We start from the raw sequence: 26,561 nt of genomic DNA on the forward strand, positions 1-26,561 counted from the left end.
GGCGCGCGGGCGGCCGGGCGGGGCCAGCTGCAGGCTGCGGCCGCTCCGAGCCATCGGCGGCCTCCCCAGCCATGGACGACGTGGAGGTGGTCGCGGCGCGGCCCGGCGGCCTGCGGCGGCTGCTGAAGCAGCACTCGGGGGCCGGCAAGGCCATCGGGGTGCTGACGAGCGGCGGGGACGCGCAGGGTGAGCGCGGGGCGCGGGGCCGCGCGGACCGGTGGGGTCGGCGGGGGCGTGTCCACCCGGAGGGGCGCGCGCGGCGGGGCTGCGGGGCGGGCAGGGGTGCGGCGGGAGCCCCGGGACCCCCGTGTCCTGGCCTCGGCCCGGCCCGGCGTCCGGCGTGGCGAAACGGCCGGTGCCCGGCACGCCCGCGCGCGCTCGCGGGATCCCGGGGCGGGTGCCAGGCCGCGGCGCGCGGGGACGGGGCGCGGGGACGGGCCGTTCTGCGGCCGCTCACTCGGCGGCCGGTCACTCGGCGGCGGGCACCGCGCGGGCTGCGGCGGGGAACGTGAGTGCACGAGCCCCGGCCCCTCCCGGGCCCGCCCGCCCTGCCCGCGCCCCGCCGGCCCACGCTGCCCGGGATGCTCGGTGCTGGCCGCGCCGTCCGCGCGTGACCTTCGCTCGCCCTTGAGCGGGGCGGGGCGGGTGCGGCAGGTTGGGGCCCCGGGGCCGCCCCGCCCGCGCCTCGGCTACGTGATGCCCGGCCCGTCGTCGCCACCGCCGCCGCCGCCGCCGCCGCCGCCGCCGCCGCCGCCGCAGCCGCCGCCTGCGCGCCCCAAGCCTGGCACCGCGCTCCCGCGGCTTCCGGGACCTGTTGCGGGCAGGGGGCTCGGCCCCGAGAGATGCAGCGGGCAGGGGGCACGGCCCCGCGCCAGCTCGGATGAACTCCCCCGACGCAGGCCGCAGGAGGGACTGGGGTCCACGGCAGGCCCGGGGGTCCGGGTGGCCTCCGTGGGGTGATGTGTCCCCGCCCCGGACCCCGCCCCGCCAGGAACAGGCGGGGGGCTGCGGGTCTTGGGAAGCACCGCCCAGAGCCCGCTGCCCCTCAGCCCGGCAGGCAGGCGCAGGGGCAGGGCGCAGGAAGAGGAACTGGCAAGGAAGCCCCAGGCTTCAAGGTCAGAGTTTTAAGGTGGTTCTAGGACCCAGGTGCTCGGCCCTGCGGGGCGGAATATTTCTGGGCCTTCCACAGAGGCGGTCACTGCCAAAGGTGTCCTGCTCGCAGCTTCGACCTACAGTTGTGTGGAAGCCGGGAAAGTTCTGTCGGCTGAGCAGGACCAACTAGCACAGCACCTGTGGCTCCTGAGACCCCAGCAGGGCATTTTGGTCCTCCCTGGGCACCCAGGAAGCCTTTTCCTCCTCAGACCCAGCTGTGGGTCTGTGATGCATGGACACCTTAGTTCTGTCACTGTTTGACCCTCAGGACAGCATGGCCGGGTCTGAGCTGAAAATCTGGGATAATCTACTCCAGCTCCCTCTCGGGTCTCTGACCACTATGATGTCCAGGGGCTGGCCAATCCCTGGCTTCTGGGATCCAGAGCCTGCTGCTGACCAGGCTCCCGGCTGCATTTTGCTGGGGAGAAAGGCCCCAAGAGACATGAGACAGTCTGGGCCATGGACGGAAGGGCCGAGCTCCCGCCCGCAGTGTGGTGACCTCCCCAGCCTGACACTCTCCGCCCCACGGAAAACCTCTCCCCGGTGTCTCTGGGCTGCCTCAGCTGGGGCTCTGGCCCACCACTTTCCTGGCCACACCTGTGGAGGTTTCTGGAACATCTGGAAGGCACAGACATCTCCAGCCATATCTGTAGCTGTGGTGTCCATGGCCAGTGTGCAGGCCGTAGCCCATGAGGCCACAGCTAGCTGTTAGTGGAAGCACCATGCCGTCTTCTAGAAAAAGCATCCGCCCCGTCTCCACAGCCAGCTTGGCCTTGAGCCTCGGAGCTTTGGTCAGCTCACACGTCTCACTATCCCCAGGGCCGCCCCCCTGGCTACACTGCTCAGGTGTGGTGTCCCGTGGTGGGTGGGGGGCCCTTTTCACTCCTGTGCTCACCTGTGGATGCACTCTGGTCCCAGGCTGCCCCATTGCCCGCCTGGGCTTACTTGGCTAAGGTGGGGGCAGGTGCCTCAGGTCCACCCGGGAGCACCAGGGAAGGGGCCTTGGGGGGAAGGAAGCGAAGGGCGAGGCTGGGGGCCGCCCAGGGAGGACTTTGGAGTTTCCTGTGCCTTCTGATAAGCTCGGGACGGAGCTACAGCCGAGCCCGGGCTCCAGGAAGACGTGGACTGCAGAGGAGGCCTCATCCCGGGCCAGGGGCCCGGAGCCAGCGCTCAGCCTCGGGAGCAGAGCAGGAGGGGAGGCCAGGCCACAGGCATAAAGACCCTTCTCAGCAGCTCATAGGTCAGCTGGCCCTGGGGGACTGCCTGGACCACGGTGCCTTCCATATGGAAAACTGCTTCCTCTCCTGCCAAGCCGCTGACAGCCACGACCGTCCCGTGGACTCCTCTCCCCACTCCCACTTACTGATCCTCTCATGTCCGTGCAGGACATGAGTGGGCATGAGTGGCATCAGGCCTTGGTTGGTGCCCATCACAAACCCACAGCGGTCACTGAGGGCCCCAAGACCCTCTTGTCCTTGACCAGCTTCCAGCACCTACTTCCCATCTTGTCCCAAAGGGTGGAGGGAGACACGGGCACCACACTGAATCTCACCAGCTGGGCCCCTCCTGTGGGGCCCGTGTCCACTTCTGCCCTGGCGACTAATGCTTTTTGCTGAGTGCTCATGGCAGGGAGCCCAAGCCCACCAGGGCCAGGGTTATCCCCTCACTTGTCACTGATAAAGTCTCACAGACCTTGCAGAGAGAGCTCACCTGATTCATGTGGAGGGATGGGTGATGAGCGAATGGACAGGTGGATGGGTGGGGGAGGAGGCGAGATGGATGATAAGCGGATGGGCAGGTGGATGGGTGGGATGGATGGATGGATGTGGATGGATGGATGGATGGACAGACAGATGATGAATAGATGGGTGGTGAGTTGCGGGGTGGATGGGTAGATGGATAGAAGAGGGAAGAATGATAGGTGATGGGTGAGGGATGGATGATGGATGGATGGATGGATGGATGGATGATGAGTGATGGGTCATGAATGGGGCAGGATGGATGGATGGATGGATGGATGGTTGATAAAGATCCCGTGTATGTTTATGATCCCGATTCCACTGACTTAGAGTCTTGAGAATGAGTCTGAGGCAGAAAACTCCAGCTTAGCAGCTTGGAGTCCCAAGGGCGCCAGCACAGGAAGCACCCAGGGTTGTCGCTCCTATTCCTGAGTTCCGAGACTGCTTTCTGGAGACCTCCAGGGCACGTAGGACAAGGTGTGTCGAGTGTTTTCTGATGTGAGCTCATGTTCTGATTCTGCGCCAGATGGAGACTCTGTGGGTCCAGATCAGCCTCCCTGAGTGCGGATCCCGAGGTTAAACATGGAGATGGTGGAGGGTGTGAGCTAGGCGCTGAGCACTTGGGGTGGGGGTGGGGGGGGTGGGGCGGGCGCTCGGCAGGAACAGCGTTTTCCTTACAGATGACTTGCGGTATAAACAAAGTTTCCAGAACAGGGATCTGGGTACGTGGGACTGAGTGTCCCACCCCGACCCACCCCAACCACCCTGACCCAGTGCCGCCTTCTTGCATGGGAATGTGGGGGTAGGGCAGGAACCGGGTATCTGTCCCCGCACACCATGGGGAATGCATCTTCCTAGAACTTCTGGCCTGGGAGGGGCTCTTTGACTCTGGCTTGTGGCCAACACTGCTCCCTGAGGTCTGGTCACCTTTTCCAGAGAGGAGGAGGCTGGGGGCATTTGATTTCTCACAGAAGGAATTCCCTAATAAAAACCACAGCAGAAGTGCAGATGCAGTGACACAGCAGCTAAGAGAAGAAAGGCGGGTCACCATGGCCTTAGTGACAACAGCTGAAACAACTAAGCCTCTGCTCAGGCCTGACACGGAGAGTGTAGTCACTCAGCTCTCTTCGCGTCTCCTCACACAACGCCCACATCTCACAGCACCCGCATCTCCTCACACAGCACCTACATCTCACACACAGCACCCACGTCTCCTCACACTCAACACCCACATCTCACACACAGCACCCACGTCTCCTCACACTTAGAACCCACATCTCCACACATGGTACCCATGTCTCTTCACACAGTACTGACATTTCCCCACACACAGCATACCTACGTCTCTTCACACAGCACCCACATCCACACACAGCACCCACGTCTCTTCACACTCAGAACCCATATCTCCACACACAGCACCCACAACTCCTCACATAGTACCCATGTCTCTTCACACTGACGTTTTCCCACACACAGCATACCTACATCTCCACACAGCACCCGCATCCACACATAGCACCCACGTCTCCTCACAGCACCCATTTCCTCACACAGCACCCACATCTCACATTAGGCACCCGTGTCTCCTCACACAGCACCCTCATCTCCTCACAGAACCCACATCTCTTCACATCACCCATGTCTCCTCATGCAACACACACGTATCCACACAGCACCCACATTTCCTCAAACATGGCACCTTTGTCTCCTCACACAACACCTATGTCTCCTCACTCACACATAGTACCCACATTTCCTCACACAGCACCCACCCTTCCCTCCCTGCCACCCTGAGGCCGGCTCTGGGCACTCTCCTATGTCCACCCGTGAGTCGTCACAGGAACTGGTTTGTGTCTGGAGCTGGTTTGGATGGTACCCCCTTGGCCTCCCCTGGCTGCCTGGGATGTGCCTTTTCTCTCACCCTCTTCCTGCACCTCCCAAGCATCCATCACCAGGGGCCCTTGGAAGTTCTGGGGTCCTGGTGACTCCATGGACTTCCTGCAAGCCTCTGCCCTCTCTGTGTACCCTCCTCGGCACAGCCCGGAGTGAGTGTGGCAGAGTCCGCGCACGGTATGTCAGGGCTTCGCCGCTCTCGTCCCCGGACCAGCCCTTCCTATCCCTCGCTTCCGCCCATATCAGGTCGGCTGCCAAGGTGTGGTCCTGCCCCCCTGAGGCCCACTGCTGCCTGTGTTGGACCCTGGGTCGAGGCTGAGGCATCAGAATTGGGGGTCCTCACCTGGTCTGGGATGCTGCTGGTGAGGGGGCCGCCTCCTCCCCGCAGGGTGCCCCGTGTCGTGACCCCCCACTCTGTCATCCCCAGGCATGAATGCTGCCGTCCGCGCTGTGGTTCGCATGGGCATCTATGTGGGCGCCAAGGTGTACTTCATCTACGAGGTGAGTCCCCCTCTCTCCGCCCAGGGCGGCTCGGGATCAGTGAGCTCAGGCCGTTATGTGAGCTCGCCCGACCTGTTTGTTTCAAAACGTGACTGGGCTGATGTGGGGCCACACCCAGCGGTGCTCAGGGCTTACTCCTGGCTCTGCTCTGAAGGGTCCCTGTGGCGAGGCTCCCTCTGGCGTGCTGGAAAAGAACCCCACATGACTGTGGGCGAGGGCAGCACCTATGCCTTGGCACTATCTTTCCCCCTCGAAATGAGACGAGTTGAAACCATTCAGCTCAGTGGGCTCAGCCCTGGGAGCTTGGTGCCCATGGCTCTGCGCAACCTCTTCACTCCCACTGCCCAGGCTCCCCCATCAGATGGTCCAGCCTCCACCCTCAATCTGTCCAGCCACCCCCTCACTCTGTCCAGCCTCCCCCCTCACACTGCGGACAGCCCCGCTGCCCTCTCTTGTGGCAGCTGCCCAGTCCCGCCCATTGCTCTCTTCTCCCGTGAATGACTCCTGTTTCTAGAGTCAAGAAGCCTGAGAGTTTATTCCTGGCCTTTCACTTCTGTCCCATTGACCTGCGTGTCTCATTTTATTGCAACACTGTGTTTATTTTTTATATATTTTTATTTGAATCACTGTGAGATACACAGTTACAAAGTTGTTTCTGATTGCATTCAGTCATAGGATGTTCTAACATTCGTCCTTTCACCAGTGCAAATATCCCACCACCTGTGTCCCCGGTTTTCCTCTGGCCCCCCTCCCCCAAGCCTGCCTCTATTGCAGACACTTTTCTTCTCTCTCTTTCTCTCTCTCACTCGCTCTCTTGCTCTCTCACCCTCTCTCTTGCTTGCTCTCTCACTCTCTCACTCGCTCGCTCTTGCTCGCTCACTCCTGCTCTCGCTCACTCATTCTCTCTCGCGCTTTCTCTTTCTCTCTCTCTTGCTCACTCTCTCCTTCGGGCATTGTGGTTTGCTGAGAGGGTATCATGTGTCTTTCTTTATCTCTTATCCAGACTGATCCTTTCCTGCTGTCATGGTCAGTGGGCCCTTCTCTGTCCTAACTGCCCTTCCCCAACCCCCCAGCCACCTTTTGTGGCATGTTTCCAACCAGGGGCCAATCCTCTGGCCCTCGTTTCTACTGCCCTTGGGTACGAGTCTACACATTTTTTTTTATATCCTGCAAATGAGTGTGATACTCTCTGTGTGTCCTTCTCCTTCTGACTCATTTCACTCAGCATGGCTCTCCATGTCCATCTGCGTGGGAGCGAGCTTCAGGACTTCCTGTTTCTGGCGGCTGAGTGTCGCCTTGTGTAGATACGCCATTGCCTCTTTGCCCAGGCGTCTCAGGCCCTCGGGTTGTGTCCAGATTCCGGCTGTTGGGACTCAGGCTGCCATGGGCATGGGGACAAGTGTCTGCAGCACCACAGTTTTATTTCCTGTTACTTTGGAGAAGAGTCTGAAGCCAAGTCCCAGGCGTGTGCCCGCTGTCCACGGTGGCTACAGTGCTGTGACGAGCATTGTGTTCTGCGGCAGTAAGATGGTGCTGGTAGGCTCAGGGTCCCCTAGCAGCCTCAGTGCCTATGCTCCCCTCGCTGGCACATGCCCAGCCTTCTAGAGGGAACACTGATGCGGTCACTCTTGTCTTCAGCGTCAGTCCTGCATCATGCCCAGAGCCGCCAGGCTGTCGCTTCACCTCCTGTGCCCACTGGGTCCTGAGGGCGGGCGCTGGATGGCTGTGCGTGGCTTTGCGGACCCCCACACGCTGCTGTCTGTTCACGGACCACCTCGCTCCGTCCAGCTGTCCAGCAGCTCAGCTGTTCGTCCCTCATGGTCCAGGTGTCCTTATAGCAAGCGACAGAACACTGGGGAGATGCTGGTCAGTGCTTGTGCCATGGCTGTGCCGGTCACAGCCCCCTGGGTACCAGGGCCAACCTCGGGAGCAGCTGCGTCCCTCTTGAAGACTCACGTCTGCCTGCCCACTGGGGGCTCCTGCTGTGCCTTTGCCCTGACCTTCCCTGGCACCCCAGACATGGCCAGCTCTGGTAGCAGGAGCTTAGTCCAGCCAGCAGTGAACAGGCCAGGGTAGAGCGTCTAGCTCCCGAGTTCCCCAGCCAACGCACGCCAGCACCTGCCCTGCCCCAGCCCTCACCCTCTCGATGTACTGACCCTGCTGGCCAGCGTCCCCTGAGTGCCTGAGAGCACGCAAGGGGAAAAGGACCTCTGCGGCTGGGGGCACTCCGCTCATAGCCTGGCTAGATGCTGAGTCTGCCTGGACCCCCATTAGTAGAGCGGGGCTCCATGCTGAGAGCCTGGTTTGGGGGTGCTGTCCTCTCGGGCCTCCCTTCATGGAGGCGGGGCTGGCCAGGAGGCAGCTGCAGGGTCATCAGAGGGACAGGCATGCAGTCGGGGCTACTTCTGGAGGGGGCGCTGAGGTCGCAGAGGCAGGGGCTGCCAGCTCTCACTTGCAGGGCCCCCCGGGAAACGGGGCACAGGAGCACATGGGAGGTCCTGCTGTCCCCATGCTCTCTGGACACTCAGATCCCCCGGGGAGATGATGTAGGGCCAGTACAGGGGTGGGGCAAGGCCAAGAGGGGTTTTGTCCTGGCACCCTGCAGGGCCCCCGAGTGAGCCCTGAGCACTGCTGGGCATCGCCCCAAAGTCAAAACAAAAATGAAAGAAGTAGACTCCCCCCCATATGCCCAAACACATACACACACGCATGCACACATGTGTGTACACACAGGCGCACAAACACACATACACAGCGCATGCACATACATGCATACTCACATACACATGCATGCACACACACGCGCACATACGTACACACATATACATATGCACACGTGCACACCCACACACACACACACATGCACATACGCACATGCACACACACACACACACACACACAAGCTCTTTCTCCCAGCACAGATGTGTGCCCAAATGAGGCGCCAGGCCTTCTCTCTACTCCCTCCCACGGGACCAGCTGTCCACAGTGCCCCAAGCAGTGACAGTGATCTCCCAGCCGGGATGGTTCCGTGGGAAGCTCTGTGGGTGTGGGTGGCCCCCAGCAGGGGGTCGGGTCCCAGGACAGTACCCAGGCGCCTGTGGCACTGCCTCGGATGCGTCTGCTCTGTGGCCGTTCCTTCTTCCCTGGTTTGTAAACCAACATCGCAGCTTTGTCCCCAGCATGTTGCCCGCAGGAGCTCGATACCCGAGGATAGCAGCCCCCAACAGGGAAAAGACACGGGAAGCCAGAGACCGTTCCCGCACACATGGCTCATGCCCACTGTCAGGCACGGGATCCCTCTCCCCGCAGCTCCCTGCAGGGCTGGGTCTCCGCTGTCTTTCGGGGACATTCGCCATATGGCGCAGCCGCCAGGCAAACAGCCAGTCGTTTCCTCAAAGACGGGAATTTCGGATTGCCCAAGAGCCTCCAGTTCTACCCTAATGTATGCACAGGAGCATTAAAGTGTTTACCCCACACGTGGCAGAGCCTGCAGAGCAGCCAGCGGGCAAAGACAGTGCGGATATGCAGCGTGCCTCGTCCACAGGGGAGCGGGAGAGATACCTGCTGCTGCAGCTGAACTTTGCCGACATGCAAAGTGAGAGGATCTGGACGCAAAGCACCTCCTGGCCAGGGTTGGGAGGGCCGCAGGCTGAAGAGGGAGCAGGGCCTTGGAGTGGAGGGGGCCAGCTCACGTCACAGTCTGGGTGGTTCTGTTGGGATAACAAAAAGCATCCTGGCATGTGACCATTGGGAGGGCCGAACAAGCCTGAGTTTGCCACCAGCCGCCAGCCTTCACAGTGGTCGGAACACAGATCGGCTTCCCCCGACACCCGCGTATTTCCAGCAAGTCCGGGGTCTCGGCTGCCTCCTCTCCCTCACAGGCAGCCTGATGGCTCTTCCTGCTGAAACTCTGCCCGCGGTAGAGTCTCACCGCGGCCTCTGTTTCCATAGTTATGTCCGAGTGTATGGCCAGATGGTGATGGGCGCAGTAGGGTTGTCACAGACGGGGTCTGGGCGTCCGCTCCCCAAAGCAGACTCTGAGACCAGGACGTCATTCTTACTCCTCATCACTTGGACACCGGAGAGAGAGCCGGGGTGGGGGGACAGGGCCTGCCTTGCATGCAGCTGACCCTGGTTCCAGCCCGGCACCCCATATGGTCCCCCCTGAGCCTTGCCAGGAGATTCCCGAGCATCGCCAGGTGGGGCCCGTGCTCCCTGCCCCCAATCTGTTGACCTTCCCAGACCTTCCCAGACCATCTGTGGCCTGTGGCACGTCAAACATCTGATTTATGGCCAGGTTCCTTCGCCTGCAGTGTCTGCATTTTCTCTACTACCTTTAGCACTGTTTTGATGGTTTTCCGCCAGATGTGCTCCAGTCCCCAGAGGGAACGTACTTCCCGGCATTGCACAGACCTGACTCCTCCCGGAACGTTTTCTTTCTACACTGAATTGTGTTTTATTCTAGCTTAGGTGCCCTGGTGGCGGTGGTGTGAGCTGTGAGCATTTGTTCTGTGTCCACCCCCGCGCGTCTCATCCGCTGGTCCAACACCCCCACCTTTGTCCTTTGTTTCTCCAGTCTTAGGTTTTCCCTAAGTGACTCATGAGCCTGCTGGGAGGCGAATTCCAGGAGGGATTTGGGAAAGGTCTGGGCAGAGCGGTTATTCACGTGGCCAGCCCCTTGCTCCCAAAATCCTGCTCTGGGCTCAACCCCCGCGGCTCTGCAGAGCTCGCCCTAATTTGGTGCGGCTCTCTGCTGGCAAAGGACAGCCTCAAGCCAAGCTGGTAGTTATTTTTTCAAGGTTTCTGAGCCAGCTCAGGCGCCAATTACAGATGAGTCATTTCCTAGCAGGCCCGCTCTGTGCTCTGCAGAGAGGCAGCAGAATTCTCCTTTCGCTTTTGGAGCCTCCCTGCCGACCTCCACAGCAAGTGCCGAGCTGTTCTTGGACAGTCTGCTCGGACTCCGTGTGGATGCTCCATGTGGACGCTCCTTGTGGACGCTCCGTGTGGACGCTCCGTGTGGACGCAGGGCTCTGGGAATACAGGGGGCGACCCCTGCTCCGGCAGCTGCCTGCTGAGGGGGCCTGTGGTCCCTGGTGCTCTCTGCCTGGCTCCTGACCTTTCCTGGACATTTCCTCCTGCCTGGCCAGCTCGGGTGTAGGGGCTCACAAGTCCCCCTCCACGTGGGGTCACTCGGGCTTGGTGGTCTCGGGCCTGAGGCCACTCTGTGCATGTTTCTCCCCCCCACATCTGGACTCTGCCTTCCTTCACCCCTCCCCCCTCTCAGGTCCACCTGTCACTCCCCTCCCCTGCAGTCCCCCCCCGACCCACGCACGTGGCCCTTCACCCTTGCCCCCCAGGTCTCTCCCCCAAGCCCTGCCCCTCCCCCTTTGTCCCAGCACAGGGAACACTTGTGCCCTGGCATATGCCCTGCCCGATTCTAGGCCACTTGGAGTGGATGGGGCACCTGGTCTTGGCAACTTCCTCCTTCCCTGCTTCCCGCCCCTCCCTCCCTTCTCCTTTGTCTAACAAGATGGGCTTTGTTTCCTCCCCATGCTTGAGATCTGTGTGTGCAGTTTCTCTCCCTCCCTCCCTCCCTCTCTCTCCTTCCCTCTCTCTCTCCCTCCCTCTCTCCCTCCCTCTGTCTCTCCGCCCTCCTTCTCCCTCCCCCTCCCCCTCTGCTTTTCACTATCCCTCCAGTCCCAGGGGCTGTGTCTCCCACCCTGTTTGTCCCCCACCCCGAGATTTTGTCCTTTATGAGGCCTTTGTGAATGGAATTTTCCCCTTGATTTCTCCCTTACAAGCAGCACGTTCTGTCTCCTGTGCTCTGTCCTCCTGTTTTGTCCCTTGTACCCTGTCACCGGCTCTGTCCCCTGGCTCAGAGGGGCCACAGGGAGGAGTTGGCTGGCTGCACTGAGGTGAACAGAAGCTACCCGGGGTGGGTGGGGGACATCATAGGTGCCCTCGGCTGGCTCGAAGGGTCACTTGAGTGAAAGGTCAGGAGCTTCTCCAGGGACACACTCAGCTGCGCCTGCGAGTGCCAGGCTTGGGCCGTGCTGCCGGGTCTGCGACCTCTCCTAGCTCATCTCTGGCGTGTCTGAGCTGGACCCGGGTCCCCCCTGCAGGGCTACGAAGGCATGGTGGCCGGCGGTAGCAACATCGTGGAGGCCAACTGGGAGAGTGTCTCAAGCATCCTGCAGGTGGTGAGTGCGGGCCCCAGAATCCCTAGCGTGGGCAGGCGCCTGCCTGGGCTGGAGGCCGGCTGGGGACAGGGCTCACTCCTCACCTCCTTGGTATGCGCAGGGCAGTGTGAGCTAATTAGCACCCAAGGCGGATGTGGCTGGCTGGATGTGGCTGGCTTGGAGTCTGAGCAGGCAGTTGGGCTCGGCCTGTGGGCCCCCACCCCCAGCTGAGGGCCGGAAGCGCCTGCACTGGGTCAGCCCTTGTGGGGGCGCCTTCTGCGGGGCTCAGGCTTTGTGGGCTGTTTGGTTTGGGGTTCAGATCCTGAGCTTAGGGCTCCTCCAGATCTGGCCCCCCTGAGCTGCCAGGCCTCCCGCTGCAGGCTCGTGCCCCCACCCGCGGGGGCCACGCGACAGTGAGAGGGACATGTTCATAGGGAAGGCCAGGGACACGGGAAGGGGGCAGGACCATGGTGGACACTCACCACAGGTCACAGATACCGGGGCCACGGGAAAGGGACCTCAGAGGGCATCTCAGAAGGACCCTGCAGGCATCAGCCCTTATGGCTCTGTGGAAGGAGCCCCAGGACAGCGGGTGGGAGGCTGGGCACTGCTGCCCACCCCATCTCCCAGGAGCCCCGGGAGCGGGCAGCGCCGGCCCCTGAACAGTCCTGTCCCCCGCAGGGTGGCACCATCATCGGCAGTGCCCGCTGCAAGGCCTTCCGCACCCGCGATGGCCGCCTCACCGCGGCCCTCAACCTGGTGCGCTGCGGCATCACCAACCTGTGCGTGATCGGCGGCGACGGCAGCCTCACGGGCGCCAACATCTTCCGCCAGGAGTGGGGCGGGCTGTTGCAGGAGCTGCTGCGCAAAGGTGGCACCTGCCTCCCCCTGCCCGCCCCATGCCCTCGTCCCATCCTGGTCCCACCCCCCGTCCCACCCCCACCTCCCCCACATCCCACCCCTCACCCCATCCCACCCCCCACCTCCCTCGTCTCATCCCCCACCTCCTCCCATCCCACCCCTTGCCCCGTCCCACCCCTCACCCGGCCCATCCCTCGCCCGTCCCCAGCCTGGCCCCTCAGTCCCACCCCCTGCCCCCCACTGATCCTTGCTCCACTCGCAGGTGAGCTGCAGGAGGAGGACGTGCGCAGGTGCGCCCACCTCAACGTGGTGGGCATGGTGGGCTCCATCGACAATGACTTCTGCGGCACGGACATGACTATCGGCACGGACTCGGCGCTACACCGCATCATGGAGGTGGTGGATGCCATCATGACCACAGCGCAGAGGTGCGGGGGGTGGGGGGGATGGGGACGGGGTAGGGGTAGGCGGGCCTCTTGAGCTCGGCTGACATGCTGTCTCTCACAGCCACCAGAGGACCTTCGTGCTGGAGGTGATGGGGCGTCACTGCGGGTACGTGGGGCACCGAGGGCAGGGAGATGGGGGTGCCCGCACCCGCGCTGACCATAGCCCCGCACAGGTACTTGGCCCTGGTGAGCGCACTGGCCTGCGGGGCCGACTGGGTGTTCCTCCCAGAGGCACCGCCCTCCGGGCAGTGGCAGGACAACCTGTGTGAGAAGCTCTCCGAGGTGAGTGTCTGCACTGCAGGAACATGAGGATGCAGGGACCCAAGGGACCCAGGATGCAGAGCTCAGGCGCTCAACCCTGCTCTGCTCTCCTCACGCTCTGAGTGCCCTGCACACGCCCCCTGAGGTCCCTCCTCGCCCATGCTGGGCGGCATCCCGTGAACACCTCCTGGTCCAGGCTGCCCTCAAGGGCGGTGAGTGACCCCCCAGCCATCCTTCGTCCCAAGTAGCAGTGGCCTTCAGCCACGGGAGGTCAGAGAATCCCGGCTTCACTGGGGGGTGCTCAGGACCTGCATGGGGTACCAGAATGTCCAGTGGGGATGTCAAGGGGCCATTGCCCCTGTGACTGCCCAGAACTGTCTTCAGGGCTCCCAGGGTCCAGTGCCTTCAGACAGAGTGATCAGAGGCCCCCCAGACGTGTGGGGCCCCCAGTAGCACTGGCAGTGCTTGAAGAAGGGGTGGGGAGTGAAGGGCTTGTGAGCCGGGTCTCAGGACCACCATGTGGGCATAGCAGTGGCCATGCTGGTCATTTCCGTGGCTGCTGTGGTGATAGCGTGGCCTGAACAGTGTGGTGTGGCTGGCATGGGTGGTGTAGTGTGGGCAGTGTAGTGTGGCTGAGCGACTGACGTGGGTGCCACGTCTCGTGCTGCCAGTCCGTGGCACCCCAATAAGTTGGGCCTGGTCTTGTGCAGCCCCGAGGCTGGGAGATGCTCCCCAGGGCAGTCCTGAACCCCACATGTCAGAGTGGGAGGTGGAAAAGCCCGATGGGGCCCCAGAACTGCTGGGTCACTGGCCCTGCCACTAGCTCTTGCTCAGCACAGTGACCTCTCAGGAGACCAGGCCCCGTGGTGGCAGCTGCTGTGTGCCCTAGGGCTTTGCCTGGTGCAGAAGCGGCCACCCTCTTACCTCCTGAAAGGTGGAACCCCTCTGCTCCCAGATGCACCTTCTCCCAGCTCACAGCACTGAGCTGAGTTCTCGAACGCTCCGTGACTTAGCAGAGCCAGGACCATGACCCTCCCTCCCCAGCCATTCTCATGAGCTGCTGGCCCCCACAGCCTCCTTTCAGGAGGTGTTGAGGGACCCCAGGAAGGTCTGGGGGCTCTGGGTGGGTTTCTGAGCCCGGTTCCTACTTCTATGTCCAGAGGGCCAGAGCGTTCGGGGGTCTGAGAGGGAACCCCCAGTCTGACTCAGCATAGCTGGCACCACAGGTCAAAGGGCTGATGCTTGGTGCCGGCCTCGGCAGAGGGGTCCTTGGCCCCTCGTGCCCTTCCCTGCCCTGCACCAGGCCTGAGACCTGTGCTGAAGCCAGCCTAGCCGAGCTCGAAGATTCCCGTTGTTCTCCCAGAACCGCGCCCGAAAAAAGAGGCTGAACATCATCATCGTGGCCGAAGGCGCCGTGGACAGCATGAACAAGCCCATCACATCCGAACAGATCAAGGAGGTGGGCAGCGCCCCTTGGCGCCTCGCTGCTACGGTTCGGGGTTTGCAGGAGGCTCCTGCAGTCCTGCCTTCTGTGAGGCCCAACCCCCCAGGTGGGGGAAGCATGAGGGCATTGTGTTCTAGAAAGTTCCAGCTCGGGTGCCAGGAGGACAGGCCTGGGCGGGCATCGGCCTCCCACCTCGAGTCATCCTTTCCACCCGCTGCTGCCTCAGGCATGCGGGTGGGTCCGCTGGAGCGACTTGGCCTCATTGCCACCCTGAATACTTTTTCCGTGGGCCCAGCGGTGCCTGTGGGTGAGCGTCTCCCTGTGCCCTGTGCTCGGGCGGGCCTGTGCTGGCAGTGCCAGCCACTGGGAACGAGACACTTCATGCCATCAGGCCAAGTCCTGGCAGAGGACGTTGGGACCTGCCCCCCGCACCCTTCCAGGGGCCCAGAAAGACAGCCGGTGCCCGCGGCGGGGGGGTCCGAGCTCAGGGGAGACATTAGGCAGGCAGAGATTAGAGGCGGAATCCCAGTGTTGGGACGTGGTTCTCTGCTCCCCTCCCCACTTCTGGCTGCCATTCCCTGCTGGTCACTCACCCTTACTTCCCTGCAGCTCGTGGTGTCCCAGCTGGGCTACGACACGCGGGTGACCATCCTAGGTCACGTGCAGAGAGGCGGGACCCCCTCGGCCTTTGACAGGATTCTGGTGAGAGGCACCCTTCCCCAAACAGGACGTTGGGGGCAGGGCTGGGAGCCCCACCTTGGGAGCCCTCCAGGGCACGGCGAGGAGGGCTCAGGCCCAAGATGGTGGAGGGGGGGTTTGTAGACCAGGTGGAGGAGGCTTGGCCCCTCCCCAAACGCTGCGTCTGACAGGCTGCCCGTGTCCCTTGCAGGCCAGTCGCATGGGTGTGGAGGCTGTGGTCGCCCTCCTGCAGGCCACCCCGGAGACCCCGCCCTGTGTGGTGTCACTGTGCGGGAACCAGGCCGTGCGCCTGCCTTTGATGGAGTGTGTGAAGATGGTGAGCCCCACCGCTCCCCATCCACGCCCCTTCATGCCACTCCCCTCTCCCATGGATGCATGCCAATGCTGAGTATGTGTGTGTGTGCGCCTGCGGGTGCGCAAATGATCAGCCCTACCACACCCCTTCCACACCCCTTCATACCACTCCCCTTCCCCATGGATGCATGCAGATGCTGAGTGAGTGTGTGTGTGTGTGTGTGTGTGTGTGTGTGTGTGTGTGTGTGTGCAGATGCTGAACCCCGCCCTCCCCCTGGTGGGATGTCTTGCACAGTGAGCAGAGGGGAGGCCTGCACTGAGGCTGGTGTGGGTGGGTGTGCTCTGGGCCCCCTGGCCCGCTGACACTCGGGGTCCGCAGACCCAGGAGGTGCAGAAGGCCATGGACGAAAAAAGGTTTAACGACGCCGTGAAGTTCCGCGGAAAGTGAGTGTGGGTGGACCCTGGGGTGGCCGAGGGCCCCGGCAGCTGCAGCTGGGGCAGGGAAGACGCTCACCCAGAGAGAGGCTGAGCGGCACCCACCGCCTTCCCGGCAGGAGCTTTGAGAACAACCTCAACACCTACAAGCGGTTGGCCATTAAGCTGCCCGACTCCCAGATCTCCAAGGTAGGCGGCGTGGACAGCACCTGGCCGGTGGGCCGTGGCACCCAGGCGGACCCCAGTGACCACCCCTGACCCCCTCCGCAGACCCACTTCAATGTAGCTGTGACCAACGTGGGCGCACCAGCCGCGGGCATGAACGCTGCTGTGCGCTCGGCCGTGCGCATGGGCATTGCTGATGGGCACCGCATGCTGGCCGTCACCGACGGCTTTGAGGGCCTCGCCAAGGGCCAGGTACAGGGGCAGGGCCTCCTTGCGGGGGGGGGGGAGGGGGCGAGGGGGCCTCCTGTGTCCTGGCAGGTCCACCTCACCCTGGTTCCCCGGCTCTTAGGTCTGAGCTGAGCTGGGGTAGAGCAGGGAGAGCTCCAGGGGTTTCTGAGACCTGTGAGGAGGCCATTCTGCTGCCCCTGGCAGCTCAAGACTCGGGGCTGGGATCTGCAGGGCCCCCCAACCAGGTTGGGGGGGCTCCTTGGGGCCCGGCCCCCCCAGGGTGTCCCACGTTCCCTTGGCCCAGTGTAGGGAGCGGGTGCAGAGGGCACACCCCAGGGCCTGGCTGGGTGCTGAGGTCAGGAACGGTCCCGAGCAGAGCCAAGCCAGGACCACTGGCCTCTGCAGTCCGTTTTCTAGAAGTTTCCTCCTCACCCAGGGAAACGCTGCTGGAACTGCGGCTCCCCCTGGTGGACACAATGCAGTAGAGGCCAGGCCTCCTGGCTGCGTCCCAGGGAGGCCTGGTCTTAGCTCTAGTCTCACTGCTCCTAGATCCAAGAGATCGGCTGGGGTGATGTTGGCGGCTGGACCGGCCAAGGAGGCTCCTTGCTGGGGACCAAAAGGTGAGTCCCTTGGCACTGCACCCAGGCCAGCGGGCATGGGATGGTGCTTTTGGTGGGTCCATGGCAGGCTCAGATGGCCACGGACGGGGTGGGCAGAGCCAACAGAGAAAGCAGAGGCGGCTTCCAGGCCCTGAGCCTGCACCACATCCCGTGACCTGGCGTGGCCTTGAGTGACCTTGCATGACCTCAGGTGGCCATGGATGACCCTAGGTCACCCTGCATGGCCTTGCATGACCTCAGGTGACCCTGGGTCACCCCACATTGCCTCATATGACCTCACATGGCCTCACGTGACCTCAGTGGGTGCCTGTGACCTAGTGAGTCCTTGGGTGACTATGCATGGCCTTGGGTGTCCTTGTATGACCTCAGCTGACCTCATGTGGGGCTGTGCTGGCAGGAAGCTTCCCGGGAAGAACCTGGAGGAGATTGCAGAGCAGATGCGTGCGCATTCCATCAATGCACTCCTGGTCATCGGGGGCTTCGAGGTACGTGGCTGTCCCTCCCTGGCCTCCTGGGGCGCTCCTGTGCACACTTGCTGCAGCCCTTGAAGGGGGTGATGGGGACGGAGCTCAGGGCCCATGACTGGCACAGCCTGGGGGTTCTGGGAGCACAGGCCTTGTCCCCACAGCCCACGCGCACGCTCACCTTCCTCAGGGCTACCTGGGGCTGCTGGAGCTGTCGGCGGCCCGTGACCGCTTCCCCGAGTTCCGCATCCCCATGGTGATGGTCCCCGCCACCGTCTCCAACAATGTGCCTGGCTCTGACTTCAGCATTGGCTCAGACACAGCCCTGAACACCATCACCGACGTGAGTGTGTGGGCACTGGCCCCTGAACCTGAAGTGGGGTCGCCACAGCCTACCGTGGCCATGGCACTTTAAGGCTTGTCGCGTGCATTTGTTTGTGGCTTGGGTGGAAGGAGAGACCAAGCGCCGTGAGGGGGAGGGTCTGCAGCAGGGCCCTTGGTGGGCCAGGTGCTGAATGTCTTCACCGGGAAAGGTGCCAGGTCTCACGCCCAGAGTGCTGTCCAAGAGCAATCACGGCCCAGCCGGCCGCCCCGTCACTGCCCTTCCCCTGGCTTCGGTCCACACTCTCCGCTCACAGGGTCTGCTTGTGCCTGGGGGCTCCTGAATGCGGCCTGTGTCCGGCCCTGGCGCCCGAGGCTCGCGCTGCTTCGCTGCTTCTCCCTTCCTGGAATTGAGTGCTCCTGCTAGCGTGGGTGATGGGAACCGGAAACGCTCACCTCCCTGCTCTCCACCCTGCTTCTAACTGTCGCTTTCTTCCGGAAAAGCCCGTGCCCTGCTGCCCTGCTGTGCCCGCTGCTGTCTGCCCACTGCCCGGCCCTCCTGCTCGGCCTCCCCTCCTGGCACTCCTGCCTCTCAGCCCCACCATGCTTCTGCTCTGGCTGCGCTTGTCCTGGGCATGCTGGGGAGGGGACAGCCGGGCACCGGGTGGCCAGCGCGTCTCTGCCCATCATGGACATTAACACACACAACTGTGCCTGTGGGACGTTCACCTGACAGGAAGCCAAGGGACTGACCCCAGGACCCCCAGCAGGTCCCGAGCCTGGGGAGTTGAGCTGGTTCCTGGAGGGCTCCTGGGCGGGGGTGCTGTGGCTCTGGACTGGGCCTGCCGCTGCTCTGGGCTCTGGCCTTTTGGTGGCCAGGTCTGGATTTGGGGGAGCTGGGTGATCTGCAGAGGAAAGTGGATGCATGAAAGGGGGAGCCTCGGAGTGCATTGCTGGCCACGTCCCTCTAGGGGCTGGGCAGGCAGCCTCTCCCCACCACTGCCCTTCCCAGTGGGCCCAGGGCTCAGCTGAGGTCATGGATACAGCTCTGGGCCTGATCCTGCCACCCTCCAGGCACACTAAAGGGTGGGGCCAGCACATACGTTTGCCCCTGAGGGTCTCTGAAGGTCAGGTGCTGGGTGGAGTCACCCTGGATCACCTGGCATGTTACCTCTGACCCCTGCACCCCCAGTTCAGAGGCACACAAACCTGGGGCCTGCTCTTGGGACACAGCGCGGCTGGGGTCAGGTCATGCCTGATCCAGGTCCCTGCGCTGGCCCGTGTCCATGCCACCAGTCTGGAGACCGAGGGCACTCCATGCCTGCCCTCCCACACCTACCCAGCTGGGGGGGGGGGGGGTGGGCGGGGGTCCTGCCCACAGGTTGTGGGGGGGCGTGGGACCCTGACAGTTAGTATGCCAAGCGACGATGCCTCCCTCCACCAGACCTGCGACAGCATCAAGCAGTCAGCCAGCGGGACCAAACGGCGCGTCTTCATCATTGAGACTATGGGGGGCTACTGCGGCTACCTGGCCAACATGGGGGCACTGGCTGCGGGGGCTGACGCCGCCTACATCTTTGAGGAGCCCTTTGACATCCGAGACCTGCAGGTGGGCTGGCTGGGGGGCTGCCAGGGTGAAGTGGGAGGTGGGGGTAGAGGCTTTCTGGTGGGACTGAGGGTTCTGGGAGGTTGTGGGCCCCCGTGACCCAGCCCGCTCTTCCAGGCCAACGTGCAGCACCTGCGGGAGAAGATGAAGACCACCATCCAGCGTGGCCTGGTGCTCAGGTGGGCGGCCACCCGCGGGCCTGTGCTGGGGGGTGTGGGGGCTCGGGGCTAGCCTGGTGCCGCCATCGTTGCAGGAACGAGAGCTGCAGCCAGAACTACTCCATTGACTTCATCCACCAGCTGTACTCGGAGGAGGGCAAGGGCGTGTTCGACTGCCGCAAGAACGTGCTGGGTCACATGCAGCAGGTGGGCTGACGCGGGGTCCCTCACCATGCCTGCACCCCTGCCACTCAGGAACCCCCCGAGACTCAATCGGGTGGAAGGTCTGCAGCCCATGGTCCTGGAAGCCGGTGACTGGCGCTGGGGCAGGGGCGGCTCTGCAGGGTGTGGCTGGGGGCAGCTGAGTCCCATCTCCTGCAGGGTGGGGCACCCTCCCCCTTTGACCGGAACTTCGGGACCAAGATCTCTGCCAGCGCCATGAGCTGGATCACCCAGAAGCTGCAGATGAAAGGTGAGGGGGGGTCCCAGAACCTGCAGGGGTGCTCAGGGTTGGGGCTCAGGGTTGAATAAGATGGAAAGTGGGAGGTGCAGACAGTGCCCCGAGCTGGGACAGGACGGCAGGAAGGTAGCCCCCTGCGTGTGTGTGTGTGTGAGCCAGGGCAGGAAGGCAGCCTCCTGAATCCTCTGTGTGTGTGTGTGTGTGTGTATGAGAGCCAGGGCAGGAAGGCAGCCTCCTGAATCCTGTGTGTGTGTGTGTGTGTGTGTGTGTGTGTGTGTGTGTATGAGAGCCAGGGCAGGAAGGCACCCTCCTGCCTGGTGTATGTGTGTTGGGCTGGTGCTGGCTCCCTGCTCGCCCAGCTCCACCCTGAGTCCACTTTTTGCCCGGGGACAGGACACAAGTTTGACACTGATGACTCCATCTGCGTGCTGGGGATAAACAAACGGAACATCCTCTTCCAGCCTGTGGAGCAGCTGAAGAAGGAGACTGACTTTGAGTGCGTGAGGGGGTCTGGTGGGCGGGGCAGGGGCGGACAGTGTGTGTGTGGGGGGAGGCAGCAGTGGGCGGGGCTGGCCAGGAGTGGGCAGGGGTGGCAGGAGGGGCCAGGGTTCTCCCCTCACCCACCTGGCCCCCGCAGGCACAGGATCCCCAAGGAGCAGTGGTGGCTCAAGCTGCGGCCCCTCATGAAGATCCTGGCCAAGTATGAGGCCAGCCTGGAGGTGTCGGAGTACATGCAGTTGGAGCATCTGCACCCGAATGGCCAGGACGAGCCTGCCGCCATCTGACCCTGCTGCACCTCTGCTGCCGCCCTCTGACCCTGCCCGTTTTCTAGCACCTAAGTTATTTTTCTGCACTTTATGTGTTGTTGACCTCTGAACCTGATCACAGCCCACCCCCCTCTCCCGCATCTGTGCCACCGCCACGGAATAAACGTACACTTGCTCCCTATGTGTACTAGCTCCCTCCTGCTGTGTCCCCTCAAGAGCCCAGGAGGCGCCTTCAGGGCCTGCACAGCTGTGTGTGTCTGTGTGTCTTTGTGTCTGCGTATGCGTCTGTGTGTATCTGTGTGTGTGTCTGTGTGTGCATCTGTGTGTGCGCCTGTGTGTGCATCTGTGTGTCTGTGTGTTTTTGTGTGTCTGTATGTGCATCTGTGTGTCTGTATGTCTTTGTGTGTGTGTCTGTGTGTGCGCCTGTGTGTGTGTCTGTGTGTGTGGGGGCCACACCCGCACTCAGTCACTCTGGGCTCCATCACTCCTGGCAGTGCTCTGGGAATCACATGGTGCCAGGCGAATACCCTCCCCACTGTACCAGCAGGTCAGCTCCTACCCAGCTTTGGTGCAAACCTGGGCAGCGCCCCCGAGAACAGGCTGGCGGAGGACCACCCAGGGCAGATGGGCAGCAACACGCATTGCTGGCACTGATGCACCACACGAAAGCCCCATCAGTGCAGCTGCTGTTTATTCTCTCATTCATAATAAACAGCCGACGGGTGAGCATGGAGCAGCCATGAGCGCCCAGAGTTCCATGATTCATAGGCCGGCTGTTCTGTGCGTGATGTGCTCCTTTCTGCCCTCCTTCTGGGACCCACAGACACACTGGTCTCTGCAGCTCCACCTGTGCTATTTGATGACCCAGGATGGGTCCTTGGCCAGCTTGGGGTTCTCAGGCCCGAGGATGGCCAGGCTGTGCACACGCTTGCCCACGCCCAGGTACCTGCAGGGAAGGGGCATGGTCAGATGGGGCATGCTCAGATGGCCCTTGGGCTGGGCTGGGCTGAGGCGTGCGTGGAAGGGCGCGGAGACTCACTTGCTGCTGACATGGACCAGACTCTCGTGGGAGACGGCAAAGAGCTGCTCACGGTGGGTCTGCTTCATGGCATCCGACAGCCCGTACAGGAAGTGGTCCATGCCTGCAGCCAGAGGGACCCTCAGTGGCCATGCCCCGGGGCAGGAGCCAAACGGGAAGCTAAGTCAGCAGGCTGGTGGAGCAGGCCCCCCACGCCGCCCCCACACCTTTGTCGGAAGGGGCCACGGGCGCATCCACAGCCGAGAAGACGGAGAGCTTGGCCTCCTCGATGTCTTGCTGGGAGAAGCGCCCAGCCTTGGCCCAGTCCACGGCCTTCGCAAAGCTCTGCAGCGTCTCAGTGGAGTGGGGGTCCCTGGGAGGGGAGGGCCAGCAGCAGCAGGGGGATAAGAGGCTCCTGCACTGGACCCCACAGAGCTGTGGGAAGGGCCCCCATGGCAGAGGTGGGACACATCAGGGGGGCTCACCCTCCCCCCGACAGTGTGAAGGTGCCCCCACACACATATGTGTAGAGCGAAGGTCCTGTCCTGCTCACCTGTGTAAGGTGAAGGTCCCACCCTTCACACGTATGAGGGTGAAGGCCCTACCCTCACCTGTATGAGTAGAGTGTAAAGATGCCGCCGTGACTGAGCTTGGCCCCACCTCCGTAGGCACCGCCCTTCTCCCGGATCTCTGTGTGCAGGAACTTGGATGTCATCAGGCGCGCGAGGATCTTCAGACTGGAAAATGCCAAGAGATGTTTGGGGAGACCCAACAGGGCCACCACCAGGGTGCAGCCTCACACAGGCCGCGCAGGGTGGCGATGTGTGGGGACAGGCCTGGCTCCCTGTTCAGCCCCTGACAACGGGACCCAGCAGAGGACATTGTGTCCTGAGCCACAGTGGAAGGTTCTGGAACGCTTGGATCCTACCCCACTGGGCACCGTCGTAATGGACTCCCAGTGTCGGACTGGGAGGGACGGGGGTGGCCGCAGACCCCCAAGCGTGTTTCTACTTAGAAAAGGGATTCTGGGGCTGCAGAAACAGCGTGCTGGGTAAGGATGCTCGCCTTGCATGCAGCCTCTTGGACTGGATTCCCTTCACCCAATAGGATCCCCCGCCAGGAGTGATCCCTAATCATTGCCAGATGTAGCCCCAAAACCAGAGAAGAAAACTGATCCATGTAAAAAACATAAAAAACACGTGTGGGCCCTGGCTCTGGGCTCCACTTCGGGCCACACCTGGCATGGTCGGGGTCCATATACGGAGCCGTTCTCACGCTCTCGCCCACGTAGTTGACAGGGAAGGGCAGCACAAAGTGTGTCTTCATCTGGCAGGGTTTGAAACTGGGGTCCTGCAGGGAAGGTAGACGTCAGCAGGGCACAGAGTGTGGGCAGGCCGGACCTGGGCACTGCTCACTCACCGTCACCAGCTTCCTGACGATCTGGGCACCCCCGGCGTGTGCGCTCCCACCGGCTCCTCTGGGCGACGGTTTCTGAAAGAGTGTTTCCGAGAGACTCACCAGAAACACCCCGGATAGGACCTTCCACACGCCTGAAGTCACAGGCTGTGGCCCAGGTGCATGCCAGGAGACTCCCCGCAGGGCGGGCCCCAGACCAAGTGATCCTCGCGGGCTTCTGCAGAAATGGGTGCCAGCTCCCCAACTCTAGCCCAGTGTCCTTTGGGTTCCTGCCCAGGGACTAGAGTCCCAAGGACAGCACAGCTAAGTGGGCTTTGGACTTCCCACAGCCACTGGGCACGGCCGTGTGGTCCCAGAGGCCCCCGTGCTCACCTCCACCAGATGCGGGCGGGCTGCAGACTTCCGATCCCGCCGGCTCCGCCCCAGGCCCCGGAGAAAGGTCTCTACTGCCTTCGCCGTTTGCGGCAGCTGCTGTGGAGCTGCATTCACGGAGCACCTGTGCACGAGCAAGCCCGTGATACTAAGGCCTCAGCTGCCATGTCCCTACGCTTACCTGCAACCCCCAGATGCCACAGGAGTACCCAGGGCCACTGGCTACCACCTCAGACGCCCCCTCCCCACCCCAGCACACCCCCTCCTCTCCCCCATCCCTGCAGTGCACCACCCCCCCACCTCATGTCCTCGCCGCTCAGCAGGTGCTTCTGGATGCGTGGGAGCTTCTTCAGCACGGGCCGCACGTCCGCCATTTCCGCCACCTTCTTCATCAGCCTCACCTGGACCCAGGGAGCCCCGGCAGGTCCTGTTTAGTCCCTGCAGGGTGGGCAAGCCCCCAGGACCCCCGAGCCTTGGGACACACATCACCTGGTCCATGCCACCAAAGGTCTCCCGCAGGTCCCCGGCGGGTGTCAGTGTCCTGCTTGCCCGGAGGGATGCATAGAGGTGGCCAGAGTCGGGGACACCGCTGGCCAGGTCCTGCGCCGCCATCTTCACCAGCACACGGAAGCGCTCCTCCTCCTCAAAGCAGGGGCTGTGGGCACCGACCAGGGAGAGAGCCTGGGTCAGCCACACCCCAAGAGCCCAGGTGTCCCCACCCACAAGGACACTGCAGGCGGGCTGGGAAGGCCCCGAGCCTGGGCCCACTCACTTGTTGAAGATCTCAGCCCAGAGGTGCATCATGTCCGGCAGGTTGCGCTCCAGGCAGTGGGAGGAGAAGAGAACGCCCTGGATATAGGGCACAGGGTGGGTGAGGGGTCAGGGCTAGGCACAGGGTGGACGTGGGAGGGGTTGGTGCTGCCCAGGTGGGCGTGAGGGGTACCTGCTCATAGGAGTCGAGGTTCGAGTCATCGGGGAGCACGTGGGGGGACACGGACATGCCCCCTGTCTTCAGCTCGATCTGCTGTGCTTGCTGTCGATAGTCGAGAAGGCCACAGCCCAGCCTGCAGCCAGGGTCACATCAGCCAGGCCCCACAGCCATGCTGGGCAGCGCAGCAGACAGCGGCCCCGCTGCGCCCCTCCACCCCCCGCGCCCCAAGCCCCCCGGCCATACTTGGTGAGTGTGCGGCAGAAGAGCGGCACATAGGCCCGCAGCTCCTCGGGCAGGGAGTTGAGGCTGGAGAAGGCCCGGAAGTAGACGACGCCATTGGTGGGCTGCGGGCAGTACTGCACAGGCGTGTCTCCCACTGCGGAGGGACAGGAAGGGGTAGGGGTCGGCGCCACAACCACCCATCATCCCTGCTGGGCCCTGGGGACGTCAGGACCCGTCACGGGACACACTGTGACCAAAGTCTGCCATGCTACCTCATGGCTGCTCAGGAACCCAGGAAACCGGCCTTCGCTGCTTTGTTTGCTTTTGTTTGGGGCACACCTGGCGGGAGCCAGGGAACCATACAGGGAGCCGAGAGCCAAGGCTGGCCCCAGGTGGGGCAAAGGCCCCTGCCCGCCCCCGCAGGCCACCAGCAAATCTTGCTCCCTGACTGCCCTGGCGGCCCCCACCCCAGTCACCTGCCCTTGCAGCGGCATGTACCTCTGAAACCTGCCGGAGCTGGTGCAGCCCTGACACCATCTCCATACACCCTCAGACCAACAGAGTTCCAGAGAGGGGAAGCAACCCCTGCTGGTGACTCAGCACAGGACAGGACAGATGGGCGCAGACACAGGTCGCGGCCCATGGTGACCGGCCCAAGCTGGGGGAGCTGATGCAGGCCTGGAGCCCTCAGGGCCAGCTCAGGCCTTTGAGCCCCAGTGCCCTTGCTCAGCCCACATCTCCAACGAGCAGAGCCGACAACAGATCTGAAGACTGGAACTGAGCTGCTCAGTGCTCTCCTGGGTGCCCCTTCCTGGCAGCACTTCTCTGCCCGCAGCTGCACAGGGGGCACTGGGCCGTGGTGCCTGCCCTTGTGTGAGGTGGCCCCATGATGCCCAAACCCTCAGGTTCTAGAAAGTCAAGCTCAGCAGCAGAGTGATGCATCCGGTGTGAGCAATAGCCAGAGAACCCTGGAGCCAAGGAGTCAGGGTGGGCCTGGGCAGCACAGGCTAGTGGGCACCCTGGCACTGGCCCAGGCGGTTGGACTCACCGGCCAGAGCTACCTGCACCTCGGTGCACGGAAGCGTGGGCGCGATGTCCGACACTTTGAGAGCAGGGAGACAGGAGGCATCCTGGGGTTCACTCTGCTCCTTCTGCAGGATCAAACCTGCAGGATCAAACACAGTACATGAAGCCGACCAGGGCAGCACTCACCGAGTCCTCACGTGCTCCTGGCCCCCAGCACTGCCCTCGCTTCTGTCCTCTCCCGAGTCCCAAGAAAGTCCTGGTGAGTGCGGCTGCTCAGGGACCTGGTAGCCCCGTGACCCCGGGTCTGGCAGCACTAATGGTGCAGTGGGGACCATGCAGTCCCTCACCTCCGCTGAACCCACATGCTGGAGGAGCCACGCAGCTCTGACCTGACTTCTCAGTGTAGGCACATGGGAGGTGACTGGCCAGCCCCCATGCCCACCACCACTCAGGGGCCTCCCTTCATCTCTAGTTATGAACCCCCAGTCTTCTCGGCAGCCTTGGGCACCTCCCTTCTGACTGAGGCTGCAGATACTTCTAGCACTTCCTGTGCCCCCACTTCCCCAGCTCCTTCCTAGAGCTTCTAGAAATGCCCCCAAGAGCTTCTTCACAGTCCCCATACACAAGGGGTCCTCTCCCTTTCCTGTACTGTAGCGTGATCGTCCACACTGCAGGCCAATTCCCTCCCTGCTCCCATCAGGGCTGTTATCTACACTGCAGGCTGAGTCTCCTCTGGCTGTTCCCATCAGGGTTGACTGTCTACACTGCAGGCTGAGTCCACTTGTGTACAGGCTGGGAATCTGGAGACAGAGCAGGCCTCTTGGTGGTCAAGGCCCCACAGCTGTTCCAAACTCAGATGGGGTCCTTCTATAGCCACAAC

At 62.6% G+C, this 26,561-nt stretch overlaps 2 protein-coding genes across 6 annotated transcripts in view; one reads left to right on the forward strand and one right to left on the reverse strand.

The window, feature by feature from the left end:
• On the forward strand, positions 1-20,877 carry PFKP (phosphofructokinase, platelet). The gene is made up of 22 exons (XM_056114530.1): positions 1-186; positions 5,215-5,288; positions 11,411-11,488; positions 12,149-12,338; positions 12,591-12,756; positions 12,836-12,880; positions 12,948-13,056; positions 14,399-14,494; positions 15,089-15,181; positions 15,369-15,494; positions 15,852-15,916; positions 16,027-16,096; positions 16,178-16,324; positions 16,850-16,920; positions 17,318-17,405; positions 17,575-17,727; positions 19,150-19,314; positions 19,429-19,490; positions 19,565-19,676; positions 19,851-19,941; positions 20,323-20,425; positions 20,567-20,877. The coding sequence occupies exons 1-22, from the start codon at positions 72-74 to the stop codon at positions 20,712-20,714; spliced, it is 2,367 nt and encodes a 788-aa protein (XP_055970505.1). The 5' UTR covers positions 1-71; the 3' UTR covers positions 20,715-20,877.
• PITRM1 (pitrilysin metallopeptidase 1) overlaps positions 20,734-26,561 on the reverse strand; it is a 16,668-nt gene continuing 10,840 nt past the window's right edge. For 4 of the 5 annotated variants that reach the window (XM_056114525.1, XM_056114528.1, XM_056114529.1 and 1 more), the window contains 13 exons: positions 25,704-25,820; positions 24,677-24,809; positions 24,446-24,566; positions 24,275-24,351; positions 23,992-24,157; positions 23,803-23,903; positions 23,503-23,626; positions 23,134-23,205; positions 22,952-23,064; positions 22,326-22,451; positions 21,942-22,087; positions 21,736-21,838; positions 21,396-21,642 (listed from right to left, as the gene is read on the reverse strand). In XM_056114525.1, the coding sequence (XP_055970500.1) occupies positions 21,549-21,642; positions 21,736-21,838; positions 21,942-22,087; positions 22,326-22,451; positions 22,952-23,064; positions 23,134-23,205; positions 23,503-23,626; positions 23,803-23,903; positions 23,992-24,157; positions 24,275-24,351; positions 24,446-24,566; positions 24,677-24,809; positions 25,704-25,820 (1,493 nt within the window). In that variant the 3' untranslated portion in view covers positions 21,396-21,548. Of the gene's footprint in view, positions 20,747-21,395; positions 21,643-21,735; positions 21,839-21,941; positions 22,088-22,325; positions 22,452-22,951; positions 23,065-23,133; positions 23,206-23,502; positions 23,627-23,802; positions 23,904-23,991; positions 24,158-24,274; positions 24,352-24,445; positions 24,567-24,676; positions 24,810-25,703; positions 25,821-26,561 lie in introns of those variants that run through there. The other variant, XM_056114526.1, reaches the window with a different exon arrangement.

Source organism: Sorex fumeus, unplaced genomic scaffold (assembly GCF_029834395.1).
Source record: "Sorex fumeus unplaced genomic scaffold, SorFum_2.1 ptg000026l, whole genome shotgun sequence".
Lineage (NCBI taxonomy): Eukaryota > Metazoa > Chordata > Mammalia > Eulipotyphla > Soricidae > Sorex > Sorex fumeus.